At 46.8% G+C, this 15333-nt stretch overlaps 1 protein-coding gene and 1 long non-coding RNA gene across 3 annotated transcripts in view; one reads left to right on the top strand and one right to left on the bottom strand.

Annotated features, from left to right (window-relative positions):
- Positions 1-2149, bottom strand: part of LOC117400676 (uncharacterized) — a 32259-nt gene extending 30110 nt beyond the window's left edge. For both annotated transcript variants that reach the window (XR_004544238.3, XR_004544237.3), the window contains exons 1-2: positions 2033-2149; positions 566-714 (exon numbers count right to left, since the gene is read on the bottom strand). This is a non-coding gene — a long non-coding RNA (uncharacterized LOC117400676). The remainder of the gene's footprint in view (positions 1-565; positions 715-2032) is intronic.
- A 6123-nt stretch (positions 2150-8272) lies between these two features.
- Positions 8273-14698, top strand: LOC131736940 (uncharacterized). Its single transcript, XM_059022785.1, has one exon. It carries the CDS (start codon positions 8697-8699, stop codon positions 14298-14300), a length of 5604 nt encoding a protein of 1867 aa, XP_058878768.1. The 5' UTR covers positions 8273-8696; the 3' UTR covers positions 14301-14698.
- Positions 14699-15333: the final 635 nt, after the last annotated feature.

Here is a 15333-nt window from a genome sequence, read left to right as displayed (position 1 = left end):
AAGTACAGTTGACTTTTGTCTGGCCCCTAAAAAAGTGCATTTCAAAACATGTAAATACTAATCGTACACCTACACCTCCATTTGTCATCCCGCCTCCACTACAGAAACCTCACCTTCTAAATGTTAAAATGAATTTTGGGAAAGCAGCTTGAGGAACAAAGCAGAATCTTAGGAGAATGGGGCGGGACAGAAATTAACACGGTAGTGTTTGTGTTGTAACATTGCCAACAGCTGTCATTGACTCTATCAAAGATTATGGATTACTTACTTATGGTTTATGATTTCTGGTTTGGTTAATGTATGAAATTCTGATAGTGTGCTTTGTTACAAGATTTGGATTTAGAGAAAACAGTAATTATACAATATTGGAGAAACAGAAATGAAACAGAATGATAGAAACACCATCAGTGAAGAAAAAAACAAATTTTAAGAAAGCAATTAAAATGACGATTGAAGCTATTTACTCTTTAAGATGATGATATAGTGACTTTAGGCCATGGTGAAGTACTTTTTCATGATACAGACTCATCTAGTGTCGGTGGAGATGTGTATATTCCTAACATACCTTTCTCAATAGGTCCTATATAATGATGTGACAAACTGCAGGCTCCAAACTGATGACTCCTGTAGCTTGAACGTTGAAGCCTTTTCCTTTAGAGCCATGGGTTCAAATCTCTCAGCTGCACCTGCTATGCCAGTCCTGTAACCATTTTCCTAAATGAGAAAGGAAAGACTAATCACATAATCACCAGTCCAAGGCCTATCACAGTGCAGCTTAAACCATGCTTCTGTGGGGTAGCAGTGGAGCCTTCTGCGTACACGTTTCAACTTCAATCCTTGCACAGTCAGTCTCTCACCAGCATGATAAGAATATTGGTCTGGGATTTCATATTTTAGCACAGTGGCCCAACAGGTACCTTAACCCTTTATCAGCATGACAGCATCCTTCATTGTTTTACTGTTGAGCTTTTCGAAATATATTTTTCCTGTGAATCCCATTCTTCCTGCCAGTGCTGTGTGTTCACTTCTTGTGTTTAATACTGCTAATAGGATTTGGATACTCTTATTTTTAAAATACAATAAATGAATACTGGTACCAGTATTTTAAGCTTGGTTTCCGTTTGTATTACAAACAATACTAATTTTGGTATGACTAAATTTAAATTAAATGTATTACAGAGAAGTTTGTTTTTAAGATCCTAGCTAATTATGCCATTTCAATAGAAAGGAAAAAAAAGTCAAGTGCACAGATACACATATTGTATTCTATTGATGTACCCTGCACATGCAGAATATGATTTGCTTTTTTAAGCCCTGGACACACCGATATAGCACTCACCACTGCTAATGTTGCAACGTGTGTTTATTTTTATAAAATAAAATAATCACTTAAATAGTGAGTTATCAGTTATTTTTCTTCTGTGTTAACTATTTCTAACAATTGACGAGTAGGTGGATCCTGATTATCCTTGGATAAAGAGCTGTTTGGTGTTTCTGAGTTTAAAACTATATATGTACCTACTTGTTATTACGTGATTTGAGTCTGGTTATGAACTTTGCTGGTTAACTTAAATTATGAAATAATTACATTTCTGTATTCCGTTTTAAAATCATGAAATGCAAAGTTTGCTTTACTAACCAGGATATTAGTTGCACAACAAAATTAAGAACACCCCAGCCAGAACTCAATACTATAAACTAAAAACACTTTACTTAAAAACAAACTCACACGGGATTTCAATATAAGAACCTTAATAACCATGCTTTTAAAAAGACTTGTTGTGGGAGACGCAAACAATTGATGTACGTCTCAGATTTCTTACACCTCTGCCCTGTGAAAGAACAGTTTGCGCTTGTGATTCTGAATCTTTGTACTGTGGTCACTGTCTAGTATATGCTATAGATGTAGGTATATATTTTTCCTTTTCCTTTCTTTGCATATTTGTCTCTTTTGCGTCCCTGATTTCCTATTTTGGAGATATTCCGAAATTCTCTCCGAGATACACAGTCTTCCGGTCCCCCTCGTACTTACGTAAACAGGAATATCTGGTTTAGTTTATCAACATCTTCCTCCCGGAAGACAGACCACATGACCTCAAAGCGCGGCGGCGGCAGGACGCTCCCCACAGTGCGTCTGAGCGTACGTACTGAGAACGTTCCTCCCCACTCAGCGTCTCATGACAGCGCTTTGTGCAGAGCGGGATCACATGTTTGCATGGAGTACAGTTTGTTCTCTGTATTGAAGTAACTACAGGTTATACAGTTGAGTACTGTATTTGTCTTCCTCAATCCATTGCACACACAAATCAGGAATAACAATGTTTGTTTGCATTTCCCAATAAAAACTTGCTTGTCATTCAAGTCCCTCTGTGTGACAAAATGAGCATGCTCCTGTTCTAACTTTCAGCGGTCGGAGGTTATGCATTATTTTCTTTCCAATTTTTTTTTTTTCTGTAGAGGAAATAGGTATTATATTTGAGTAAGGAACATATAATACTACTACTACTACTACTACTACTACTACTACTACTACTAATAATAATAATAATAATAATAATAATAATAATAATAATAACATGGCAAACTCCATGTTCGGTTCAGCTGTTGAACAGCACACTTCTATGCCGCAAAAAGGACCTAGTTTAGAACCACCTTGACATAAAACCCCACCAAGTTCAATGTCCCAGAGTTCAAAAGTTCACCCAGTGGTACCGCTGCTACAGTAAGAACTGTACTGTTTGTCTTTCCAATCCATTTGTCTGTATGACACACTTACATTTTAACAATCTGGAGGCATCTGTCCACCCATCTTATATTATACTTTCATTTCCACATGTGCATACATACAGTGGTTGCAGCTACACTGTGAAGCAACCTTCAGAAAGTGAAGGAAAATGTATGTTAAAACCATAGTTACTACATGTTTAAGTCAACCATTCACTTTTTAATGGAGCATTTTTCAAGCAATTGTACCTAACACATACATTGACACTTGCACAGTGAAGCCCGTGTGAAGTCGTGTAATTTACTAACTCTGTTCACTAACACAGTGGAAAAGAGCCACAGAAACCGTGTATGTACAGCAGCACTCTCAGAGAAGTTTAATCCTCGCTGATGCTCGCCTGGTGAACTGTCTTAGCCTGTCTCTATTTTAAAAGGTCACATTCCCATAGCGGTGATTGAAGCTACCTGTATATGAGTCCTCAGGCTTTAGTGTCTTACTACAATCGTCATGGCTAGCCAACTCTTCCTTATACGATCTTGACCATGCCTCTTTAAACATCAAATGTTATCTTGTAACACTTCAGTCAAGATAAAGCCAGACCAAACTCCTTGTAAAAAATATGCTTCAACTGTAACTGCCAAATGGTAGTATCAGTTCCAATTTCCTCCTGTTCACACCAGTGCAGTTATTAAGAATTAACTCTGAATGTTAATTTAATGCTGCTTCCTAATCCCAGGTTGGTTCTTGCAAATATTAAAACCAGGGATGCTGGTTTTCTGGAATGAAAACATCCTTTATAAAATATAAATATTTCTGTGATTCCTAGAATGCAGTTTCCCCTCCCAGCCACAATATAGATAAAATAAGCAAGGAGTTTGAATAACATTAACACAGTGTATTTATTTATACACTTACAAAGCAATAAGAAAGCCTGGTGTATGTACTTCTGTATTCTGGAAGCAGTTATATAAATGTAAAGATAATTCAGTGATGCTGATAATGATATACATTTTGTTAAGCTGCTTGATCCATCACCACCTGCTTGTGACTGGAGATGTGCTTTATGGTGGTCTGCAAACGTTTGTCATTCCAGGAGCACCTGGGAGGCTGTCCTGATGGGCATGTTGGTTAATAGACTCTGCACAGTTAGGGGATGAGGTGCCCCATTGTGAAGCCAGAGATCTTCCTATGACTGTTGCTGAATAGTCTGCACACAACTCTCACACAGTATATATATAAGGTTAGCAGTAGTTAATGATGCCATATCCAAATAAATGGCTACTGGAGCTTTATATTCTTAGGTTTCTTTCTAAAAATTCAATCAAATGTAGGTGATAAAGAGTACATCAACCCTTTAAAAATAGTCATTCAAAATGTTAAGGGTGTTTAACTATATAAGATGGTGCTATATTTCTGTATGTTACATCAGAGGCTCCTGACGTAAGAGAACAGCACAGTAAAAAACTCGCTAGCTATACCCACAACTTCCATGTGTATTAGTTTTAACTAAATAGTTTATTTACATTTGATACCCAGGCCTATAATTAGCTGACCGATGTGCATTCTTCCATTGTATACCATCTATGGGCTGGCATTCGGCTTCTTCTGTTTAGGTCAGCACAGAGTTTGTAAAATTTTGGTTTTCATACAATGTTCCTCATTTTATGCTATATCACATATCCACCTAGAAACTGGCATTTAATGCAAACCAATAAATTCATGAGTCACGCTACACACTGGGGGAATTCCCACATAACTTCTTCTTAATCTTACATTACGTCTGCAGGTAAGCAGGTCCAAGATATGGGTTAACAAAAATCAAACATGTAACAGTGCATTTCTGAGGGTTAACATTCTCTATTTCTCTACAGTGTTATGTCCACTTTGGTCACAGTTTTTCAATTGTATTTAAAAGAAGTTCTAGCATGGTCTAATATTATATGTTGAGACTGAAGGTGAAATAATATCTCCTTCGGGCCCTAGCTCCAACAGTGTGGATATTAAAACACCAAATGTCTCATGAGTAACATTTTAAAAATGTAGTTTTAAAAAGGTGTATTTAGCCTAAATATTTGTAATTAATATATATATATATATAAATCCAGTTAATATGTTCCATTAAGTGGATGTTGAAAAAGCAGTTCTGCTTCCACTAGTTTTAACTGAAGTCTTATCACTAAACCATGCCATTCAGCAGAGATGTGATACCTCCTGTTTTACATTAAATAATAATAATAATATAATAATACTAATAATAATATCTTTATTTTTATATAGTGCCTTTCATAGTGGACCACCAAAACAAAGCGCTTTACAGAGGTAGGCTGTGAACTGTGCATTATATGCAGAGTCACTTACAACAGGACATTAATTTAACATCTCATCTGCAGGATGGAGTACAAGGAGGTTAAGTGACTTGCTCAGGGTCACACAGTGAGTCAGTCAGTGGTAGAGGTGGGATTTGAATCGGTGACCTTCTGGTTACAAGCCCTGGACTTTAACCACTGCCCTCCCCAGCTACCTCCAGTGACTGGGTTCTATTCAGAGGAGATTCTGCAGTGGTGACTGGCAGGACAGGTCAGATATTCACATTGACTCAACTACCAGTCTTGGCAGTGTACGTTGGCATAAGGTTTAGACAATATTTCATGATCGGGATATTGTCGATAATTTTAGTCTTGATGTTTTATTGTACTAAACCATTATTATTTTATAATTGTGTTTCTAAAAAAGGATAAGTGCCACTGCTACCGAGATGCTGTTCTTGTATATGCTGGGGGTACCACTACCCTAGCCAGACTGCTTACTAAAATTATTTACATGATTGAAGATGTTTAGTAAGTTGAAAGCGATCCAAGTGCGGTACGACATGCAACAAAATGCCCCACCCTCTAGCACCACAAACCAGCAGGGGAGGCTGACAGGTGACACTGAAAAGAGGAGCCTTTTTGTCCAGCAATGGACACATGGGGAGCTCTAATAGGCGAGGATGCTGGAGAAGGCATCTCTGCAGTGTTGCACCATGTATTAGAAATTATACTGTACAAAGAAAAGGTGATCAGTTAATATAAATGGTGTTAAAGCCATTAAAGGTTACGAAAATTGATTTTAAAACCTTAGGGACTACACTTCTAAGCTGTTTCATACCAAAATACCTCTGCCACAGCACTGTGGACAGGGTGTTGGGCCACTGTGGACTTCTGCAGCCAAGGCTGCATCTCATCCGAACGAATATCTGGGACAAACACGGAACTTAAAATAAACACCTTTTATGTTAAAGCTGTACCTGGTCACTTACACAGTAATACACAATTGCATCTTATGTTAAAATGCACCTTTCGTTTTCTGATTTGAATGTGCCTGTTGATTTTGTTATCTGCTCAGATTGGCAGTGATGATATTTTTTTCTTCTCCCAAAACTTTATTCACAGCACAGACGTCATAAAAGTGCATTCTAAATATAAATTATTATTATTATTTATTTCTTAGCAGACTCCCTTATCCAGGGCGACTTACAATTGTTACAAGATATCACATTATACATTATTTCACATTATACAGATATCACATTATTTTACATACAATTACTCATTTATACAGTTGGGTTTTTACTGGAGCAATCTAGGTAAAGTACCTTACTCATCAAGGGTGATGACAGCAGTGTCCCCCACTGGGGATTGAACCCACAACCCTCCGGTCAAGAGTCCAGAGCCCTAACCACTACTCCACACTGCTGCCTGATCCTACCCAAGATTTATTTTTAAACAACACATTTAAACAAAACAATGCAGGAATTATAATTAATGCATTTTAATTGACAATAAATATGAATTCACATAAGGTCTTGGATATGCACACAGACATATACAGTATTTACAATTATACCTACAAACAAAGGTAGGACTTATTCATGCTATGAGAAGTGTGATCAGAAGAAAGAATGATAACAGTAATGTTTTTACAACTTGGATAAGAAATGCACCACACAGTTGTCGACAACAACATATACGAATTAATTACTCGAGAAAGGAGAAAGGACTGTGTATAACACAGAAGCAATAACACATTAAATACACACACATTTCCTACACTTTCTCTCTCCATATTCCTTACCCTCTACCTACCATCACTGGTAGCTAACAACACAGACGATCCGAATAATAGAATAGTACGCCTTAAATGTCTGGACTACAGTCTGCTTTCGGTCGTGATTGCAAATAGATAAGCGCCAAAACAAGCACTCAAAGACTGTAAAAATACCATCATCATTCACCATATTCTCATATCCGCACAAGTAGAATTTATGTTAAAAAAAATAATAACCCGGTGCCATTAATTAGAATACAGAGATGTAAAATATCCTCGGCCAAATAAAAAATAAATAAAAAAAAGACCACGCTGCTACTAAAAATACCTGTCGACAACTATATTTGGTTTGGCTGGATCACAATCAACTTTCTAAAATAAACGGGTCCGCCCCGTCACAATGAACGGGATCTATGCTATCTCACAACGCCGAATTGGCCCTGTGTTAATTTTAGAACAGTGCTTGCGTCAATCACGCGCCTCAAGTGCGTCAACGTCTCCGCCCCGCCCTTGCGAATGGAACGTTTCTGACCATTGGCCAGAAATCGTTTTGTTCCTGGGATACCACCGGACATGTGATTGGTAGACGCGGCCTTTCTTTTAACCCAGTCAGAGAGCAACCTCGTGTAATAGTGTGTTACTCGTCTCCGCTTTATACAGTTTCTTCACGAATTCGTTTTGTAGTAAAATTTAAGATTCCGACCATCCAATTGAACCACTTCTGTACTTCAAATAATAATAATAATAATAATAATAATAATAATAATAATAATAATAATAATAATAATAATAATAATAATAATAATAACTTTGTACACCCTACATTTACATAATTGAACTGTCTAAAAAAAAGATAGAATGAAAACATCCAATAATATTAAGGTAAACAGATCTGTCTCCTCTGTGTAACAGCCAGATATGTTCTGTTTATATACATTGTACAGAATTTTTGCAGTCGGAATGTGCACGCTGTAAGATCAGTTATTGGTTAGTCTCTGGTATATTAGGCACCAAATGTGTTGAAAACTTTTAATTACCGGTAAAGAAAAAAATTTTCCACATGAAATGTCAGAGTGTAGATCCCCCGCCTCTGGTTAGCCCCCCCCCCCCCCCCCCCCCACATCCTTTCTCCTCATTCATGTCTTCTTAATACATTGGTACAAGGATACTTTTTGTTAGGGTTAGGCTCATTTACATGATCGAGTAAATAAAATAAATAAATCCATGCGTATATAAATACATACATGGACTGGTTAGTTTCTATTATGACAGATAACAAAACTATCTGTATACACAGTAGAGGAAGAGCAACGAATGCGTAGAAATATATGATATATGACGAGCTGTCCTTTACATACCCAGGCAATACATTATCTTCAATATAAAACCCGCATCTCCCTGTTTCTAGTCTGTATCAGCCTTGGCATCATATTTAAAGCACATATGTATTGTAACGACCCGGACAATTGTATTGTTGCAGGACTTGTTGTCTGTCCCGTTTGTCTTGTCTGTCTTTTATGTTATGTGTATTGTAAGGGGAACGGGTCACGCCGTTAGTTGGCAGCGGGAAAAGGGGGACTGCAGACCATGGGTCGATTGGTTGAGCCGGACAGTGGCGGGAGATGAGGGGAGGTGATATAAGGTGGTGGATGAGTGACAGAGGGGGGAGAGACGGGGAGTGAGAGAGAGTGACAGCGACTAGAGAGAGAGATAGCAATAGAGGATAAAGAAGGGTTTGTTGTTTTAGTGGCGTGAATTCCGGACCCTGACAGGAATTCTCTGTTTATTAAAATAAAGATTCGAGACCGAGAGTTCCACACTGTCTCCGTGAGTCCTGCTTCATAAACCTGACAAAAACGCTACATTGGTGTACAGAAGCGGGATTATGGCGCACTTGCCTCGGAAAATGAAGCAGGAACCGGCGGAGATGGCAGTTTCACCGCCACTGGGAGGAGACGAGCTGCGTTGCAGGCTGGAGGACCTTGTAGCAGAGCTGAGTGTCAGAGGGGTGCAAAAGACAAGCGCCAGTAGGACCAGGAACAGCGGGGAACGAATACAAGGCGGGAGCCTGCACGGCGAAACAGAACGAAGGGCCAAGATGGCGGAGGCTGTGATCGGGAGATCTGCCACAAGCGCAGGAGATCAGTGTGTCATCAGCGTCGATAGCGAAGACGGAGCTGCGGCTGAAGCATCACGACGCGTCAAACAGGAGGCAACGTCACAGTGGGGCGGAAGTGGGGCAGAGCACAGGGCATTGAGCGTCCATGTAAAAAAAATTGTCCCGGAAGAAGTGACGTCATCCCGGTGCGCAGGAGCAACATCAGAGCTGCTGGATCAAAACAAAGGGGCCTGCATCAACAAACCCACTTATGATGGTAAGGCCGACTGGCGATTGTTCTTAATACAGTTTGAATTAATGGCGAAATTAGAAGGATGGACTGATAAGGAAAAAACTGTAGGCATTATCACCAGCCTGACGGGTGATGCCTTACCATACCTCCGGTTTATTGATGTAGCTCATGGTGACAGCTACGAAAGTGTGTTGGCACAATTAAGTGACTGTTTTGTGGGGATCCAGGTAGCTAGGCCCCGAGATGGGCCCCGTGCCGACCACGGGAGTGGAAGTAGAGCAAGTGTGAGTGACAGGATGCAGGGGGCTGGCCGAAGTACGGTAAAAGCAGGCCGCTATGACGGGACATCGCCATGGGAGGCATACCAGGCCAAATTCAAGATGGCTGCGCTCAACAATGCCTGGAGCCCGACAGAGAAAGCTGGCCAGCTAGCGGCAGCCCTGGATGGGAAAGCACTGCAGGTGCTGCTAGACCTGGGCCCAGACGAGCTGGACAGCTATGATGTTATCGCCATGGCCCTGGACCGTCGCTTTGGGAGAGTAGAGCCTGCTGTCGGCCTGCGCCAACGCCTGGCCACACGGATCAGAGGCCCCGGAGAGAAGTTGGGTGTGCTTGCAGCAGATGTCCTGTACTTGGCCCGGCGGGGGTACCCCGACTACCCGCCAGCCACGCAAGGGGACTTGGCCATGGAGGCCTTTGTCCGTGGCCTGACCCCTAATGCCCTGCGCCAGCAGGTCCGGCTCGCTGCCCCAACCTCCTTAGAGCTCGCCTTGGCCCACGCAGAACGTGTCGAGGCTGTGCTCGAGGAGGGTGAGCGTGACTGGGCCCCTGGGGGAAACCAGCGAGAGGGGAGAGAATGGACCGACCGCCCCAGGCCCACTGCACGTCAAGCCCAAGCAGAAGAGGAGGAGACTGCAGACAGCCACGCTGCTCCTCCCTGGATCTCTGACCTGGCCGCCCTGATCCGTACCGTATCCACACAGGCCCCCCACACGCGCCTGTGCTGGGACTGTGGCAAACCTGGGCACCTACAGCGGCGATGCCCCTCCGCTGCAGCCCCACCCAACCGCTCATCGTCGGAAAACATCGTAAGTGGGACAACGTGGGCCCCCCATCCTGTCTCCCATACTTACCACCGTCCACCTGCGCCACACACAGCTGGGGCCCGACCACCAAGCGGGGAGAGGGTGCCCCCCCACTCTCCTGAAGCCACTGACAGCAATCCACACAGACCAGCTGTGGTAGTCGGGAGAACCACCGCAGGGGACTTTTGTCATGTTCCTGTCCAGATTGAGGGGGTCCCCTGTACCGCCCTGGTGGACACCGGCTCCACGGTGACCCTGGTCCGTCCCGATGTGCTCCCAGAGGGGGTCCAGCTGGAACCCACAACTGTTCAACTCCGTACAGTCACTGGGGAGCTGACGCCTATGAAAGGGAGGGGCAACCTGGCCATAGAAGTGGCTGGGCGGACAGTACATCACCCTGTCTGGGTAGCAGCTGTCCAGGATCCCTGCATACTGGGTCTGGACTTCCTGCGCTACACAGGCGGGCAACTGGACCTCCGAACCGGGACATTGCACTTACAAGGGGGCCCGGCCCTGGCCTTGGCCTATCCGGAGGGGCGAGCCTTCCCACCGGGGCAGCTGGGCCGTGACCGGGACCCCTTTGCTCGTCAGGGCCAGACTGCTAAGAGAGGGGAGCTAATAAGCCAGCAATACCCACTGTTACACCGCCATGGCCCACGCCACTCCACGTTGGGTCGGGGGACCTCAGCCCTCTCCCGGACCCCACCACGCCAGCGCGTACTGACGCCCTCGCCGACCCCTGCCCCCAGGGGCAACACAGCATTCCAACGGGCCCAGCGTCGGAGAGGACTTCCACTCCCACAGCCCTCCATGCCAGCCCAGGGGACCTCAGCCCTTCCCTGGGCCCCCAGCGGCCAGGGACGGAGACCCTCCTTTTCCAAGCCCCCATCAGTAGCAAAGACGACCGCGTCAGCCCCAAGTTCGTCTGCTCCCCCCCCAGGTACTATGGAGGACCCCACTGTTGCCACAGTGACCACAGTCTGGAGCCAGAATTGTGAGGGGCTTCACCCGGAGCAACAGGCCCAGCTATGGGAGCTGTTACTGACCTACCGCCATAGCTTCGCTACCAACCCTGAAGACGTCGGCCGGACACACATGGTCCAGCATTCCATCGACACAGGGGAGGCCCGGCCCATCAAGCTGCGGCCCCGCCGCCAACCACTGGCCCGCCAGGAGGCTACAGAGGAGGCACTGAAGGAGATGCGGGAGGCTGGAATCATTGAGCCCTCAGACAGTCCCTGGACATCCCCGGTGGTCATGGTTCCGAAGAAAGATGGCAAGTGGCGCTTCTGTGTCGACTACAGACGCCTGAATGATGTCACGGAGAAGGACTCCTACCCCCTCCCCCGCATCGACGAGTCCCTGGACCTGGTGGCCGGGTCGAAGTGGTTCTCCTCCCTTGACCTAAGGAGTGGCTACTGGCAGGTGGCCCTGTCCCCGGCTGCCCGACCCAAGACTGCCTTCTCCACTGGCCGAGGGCTCTGGCAGTTCACCGTGATGCCGTTCGGACTTTGCAACGCCCCCGCAACATTCGAGCGACTCATGGAAAAAGTGCTGGTCGGCATGCCCCCTACAGAGTGCCTGGTGTACTTGGACGACCTGCTGGTCCATGGGAAGACCTTCCAGGCGGCCCTGGCCTCCCTGCGAGAAGTGCTCCGACGAGTCACCGAGGCAGGACTGAAGCTACACCCTGAAAAGTGCCAGTTCTTGCGCAAGGAGGTTACCTTCTTGGGTCATCGAGTTGGAGAGGACGGTATCAGTACGGAGCCCTGCAAGGTCGCAGCAGTCAGAGACTGGCCTACCCCCATCAACCTCCGCCAGCTGAGAGGCTTCCTTGGACTAGCGTCCTACTATAGGAGGTTTGTGCAGGGCTTCGCCACCATCGCTGCCCCCTTACACTGCCTCCTGCGTAAGGGTGAGCCCTTTGAGTGGACCCCGGAACGTCGGGAGGCATTCGACAGCCTGAAAATGGCCCTGTGTCAGTCCCCCGTGTTGGCACCCCCAGACCCCCACTCCACCTTCTTGCTGGACACTGACGCGAGCGACAAGGGAATCGGAGCTGTCCTGTCGCAGCCGGGGTCAGACGGTGAGCAGGTAGTTGCATACTACAGCCGGTCGCTCAGCAAGACCGAGCGTCGGTACTGTGTGACCCGACGGGAGCTGCTGGCAGTGGTCGAGTCGGTCCGCCACTTCCGCCACTACCTCTGTGGGCTCCCCTTCACAGTGCGGACGGACCACGCAGCCCTGCAGTGGCTTCTGACCTTCAGGGAGCCGGAGGGACAGGTTGCCCGCTGGATAGAACAACTACAAGCGTTTAACTATTCCATCCAGCATCGGGCCGGGGAGAAACACGCTAATGCGGACGCCCTGTCCCGCCGACCCTGTGCCCAGGAGGGCTGTGCACACTGCGACCGGAGGGAACAGAAGGAGGCCGAGCTGTCCTCAGGAAGTACGGAGCAGTGCTGTACGCTGGTGCCAGTGGAGAGGACGGAGTGGAGGAGGCACCAGGAGGCTGACCCAGACCTCTGTCCGGTGCTGCAGTGGCTGGAGGACCAGTGGAGACCACCCTGGGAAGAGGTAGCAAGATACTCTACTGCCACCCGGGGGCTCTGGTCGCAGTGGACAGGGCTGGGTTTGAAGGATGGCGTCCTCCAACGGCAGTGGAAGGAGCCAGCAACAGGGGAGGTGAGATGGCAGGTGATCGTCCCCCAAACGTTGCGCCTGGAGGTGCTCAAGGCCCACCATGGGACCCCAGGCACCGGCCACTTCGGGGTCACGAAGACGCTCCGACGGCTCCGACAGTCCTTCTACTGGGGGCAGTGCAGACGGGACGTTGAGGACCACTGCCGGCGCTGTGACACCTGCACTGCTCGAAAAGGACCCCCGGGCCGGTCGCACGCCCCCCTCCAGCAGTACCAGGTCGGTGGACCCATGGAGAGGGTCGCTGTGGATGTCTTAGGCCCCTTTCCGCGCTCAGAGAAGGGAAACCGGTTCGTCCTGGTGGCCCTTGACTATTTCACGAAGTGGCCGGAGGCATACGCTCTGCCAGACCAGGAGGCAGAGACGGTCGCTGAAGCACTGCTGGGGGGGTTCTTCAGCCGGTTCGGGATCCCCCAGGAGCTCCATTCAGACCAGGGGCGCAACTTCGAGTCCCGGGTCTTTGCGGAGATGTGTCGGCGCCTGGGGATCCGGAAGACCCGGACCACCCCCCTCCACCCGCAGAGTGATGGATTGGTTGAGCGTTTCAACCGCACGCTGGCCGTACAGCTGGCTGTGACCACCGCAAGCCACCAAAAAGACTGGGACACCCACCTGCCTCTTGTGTTGATGGCCTGTCGTTCAGCTGTGCAGGACTCCACTGCCTGCACTCCAGCTCTGCTCATGCTGGGTCGTGAGCTCCGCACGCCAGCGGAGATGATCTTCGGTCGCCCCTCAGACACCCCCAGTGTGCCCCCAGGTCCAGAGTACGCCCGGAGGCTGCAGGACCGGCTGGAGGTAGCGCACCACTTTGCCCGGGACCAAATGCAAGCTGCTGGTGTCAGGCAGAAGCGGAACTACGACCTCAGGGCTCGGGGCCGCCACTTCATCGCCGGGGAGCTTGTTTGGATCTTCAGCCCCAAGAGAAAGCGAGGCCGTTGCCCCAAGCTGGACAGCCACTGGCTCGGGCCCTGCCAGGTCCTGGAGCGGATCGGGGAGGTAGTGTACCGGGTGCAGCTTCCACCTAGAGGGCGCAAAGTGGTCCTGCACCGGGACCGGCTGGCCCCCTACCTGGGACGGAACCCAGGACAGACTGACACAGCGACCCCTGACAGTCCCCTCTTGCCTCCTGCTGATTCACCCTGTCCTGCGAGTCCCTCACCTTCTACCCCAGTTCCTGACAGCTCCTTGCCTGGGAGCTCCACACCCTTGGACTCGGTCAGTCCATCTGCTGTGACTGACGGGGGATCGACGCCTGTGAGGAGACCACGGCCGCAACGACATCATCGGCTTCCGGGCCGTTTTCGAGACTTTGCCCTCCCTCGAGGACGAGGGACTAAGGGGGGGGCTGTGTAACGACCCGGACAATTGTATTGTTGCAGGACTTGTTGTCTGTCCCGTTTGTCTTGTCTGTCTTTTATGTTATGTGTATTGTAAGGGGAACGGGTCACGCCGTTAGTTGGCAGCGGGAAAAGGGGGACTGCAGACCATGGGTCGATTGGTTGAGCCGGACAGTGGCGGGAGATGAGGGGAGGTGATATAAGGTGGTGGATGAGTGACAGAGGGGGGAGAGACGGGGAGTGAGAGAGAGTGACAGCGACTAGAGAGAGAGATAGCAATAGAGGATAAAGAAGGGTTTGTTGTTTTAGTGGCGTGAATTCCGGACCCTGACAGGAATTCTCTGTTTATTAAAATAAAGATTCGAGACCGAGAGTTCCACACTGTCTCCGTGAGTCCTGCTTCATAAACCTGACAAAAACGCTACAGTATTATACGACAAGTACTACCACTAAAATACTACTACTACTACTACTACTACTACTACTACTACTACTACTACTACTACTACTACTAATAATAATAATAATAATAATAATAATAATAATAATAATAATAATAATAATAATAATAATAGTAGTAGTAGCAGTAGTAGTAGAGTAGTACTAGTATATGTGCACTTGTTCATTCGTAATGTAGGACAGCTATCTGTGCCATATTAAATTGATTCAGTGTCTTTTTATACAATATACAGATAGTTTCATAGACCTTCATTAGCTGTAATCGTGGATTACTGTACCTAAACTAACACTGAATAGTCCAAGAATAGTGTTATTCGGGATCTGTGAAATAATAGCCGATAGAATCGCTGCCTTTCTCACCGTTATTAATATTAAACATATGAACCCTCTCGCTTCATTTTTTTATGAATTTCATTTGTGAACCATAAAACTTTTTTAAATTTTTTTTTTTAAATCTGGCACAGTAAGATAGGCGTTTGTATGTCTACTGTAAAGAGCAAAGCTAGAGGGGAGTACCTTCTTGACAGCTACAGTGAGTGACGTCACCTCTCCCATGGCGTCATATTGACGTCTCGCATTCCACGGTGTAA

Source organism: Acipenser ruthenus, chromosome 4, assembly GCF_902713425.1.
Source record: "Acipenser ruthenus chromosome 4, fAciRut3.2 maternal haplotype, whole genome shotgun sequence".
In the NCBI taxonomy this organism is placed as follows: Eukaryota; Metazoa; Chordata; class Actinopteri; order Acipenseriformes; family Acipenseridae; genus Acipenser; species Acipenser ruthenus.
Note: the sequence above shows the minus strand (reverse complement) of the source record. Positions and strands in the feature narration are given on the sequence as shown.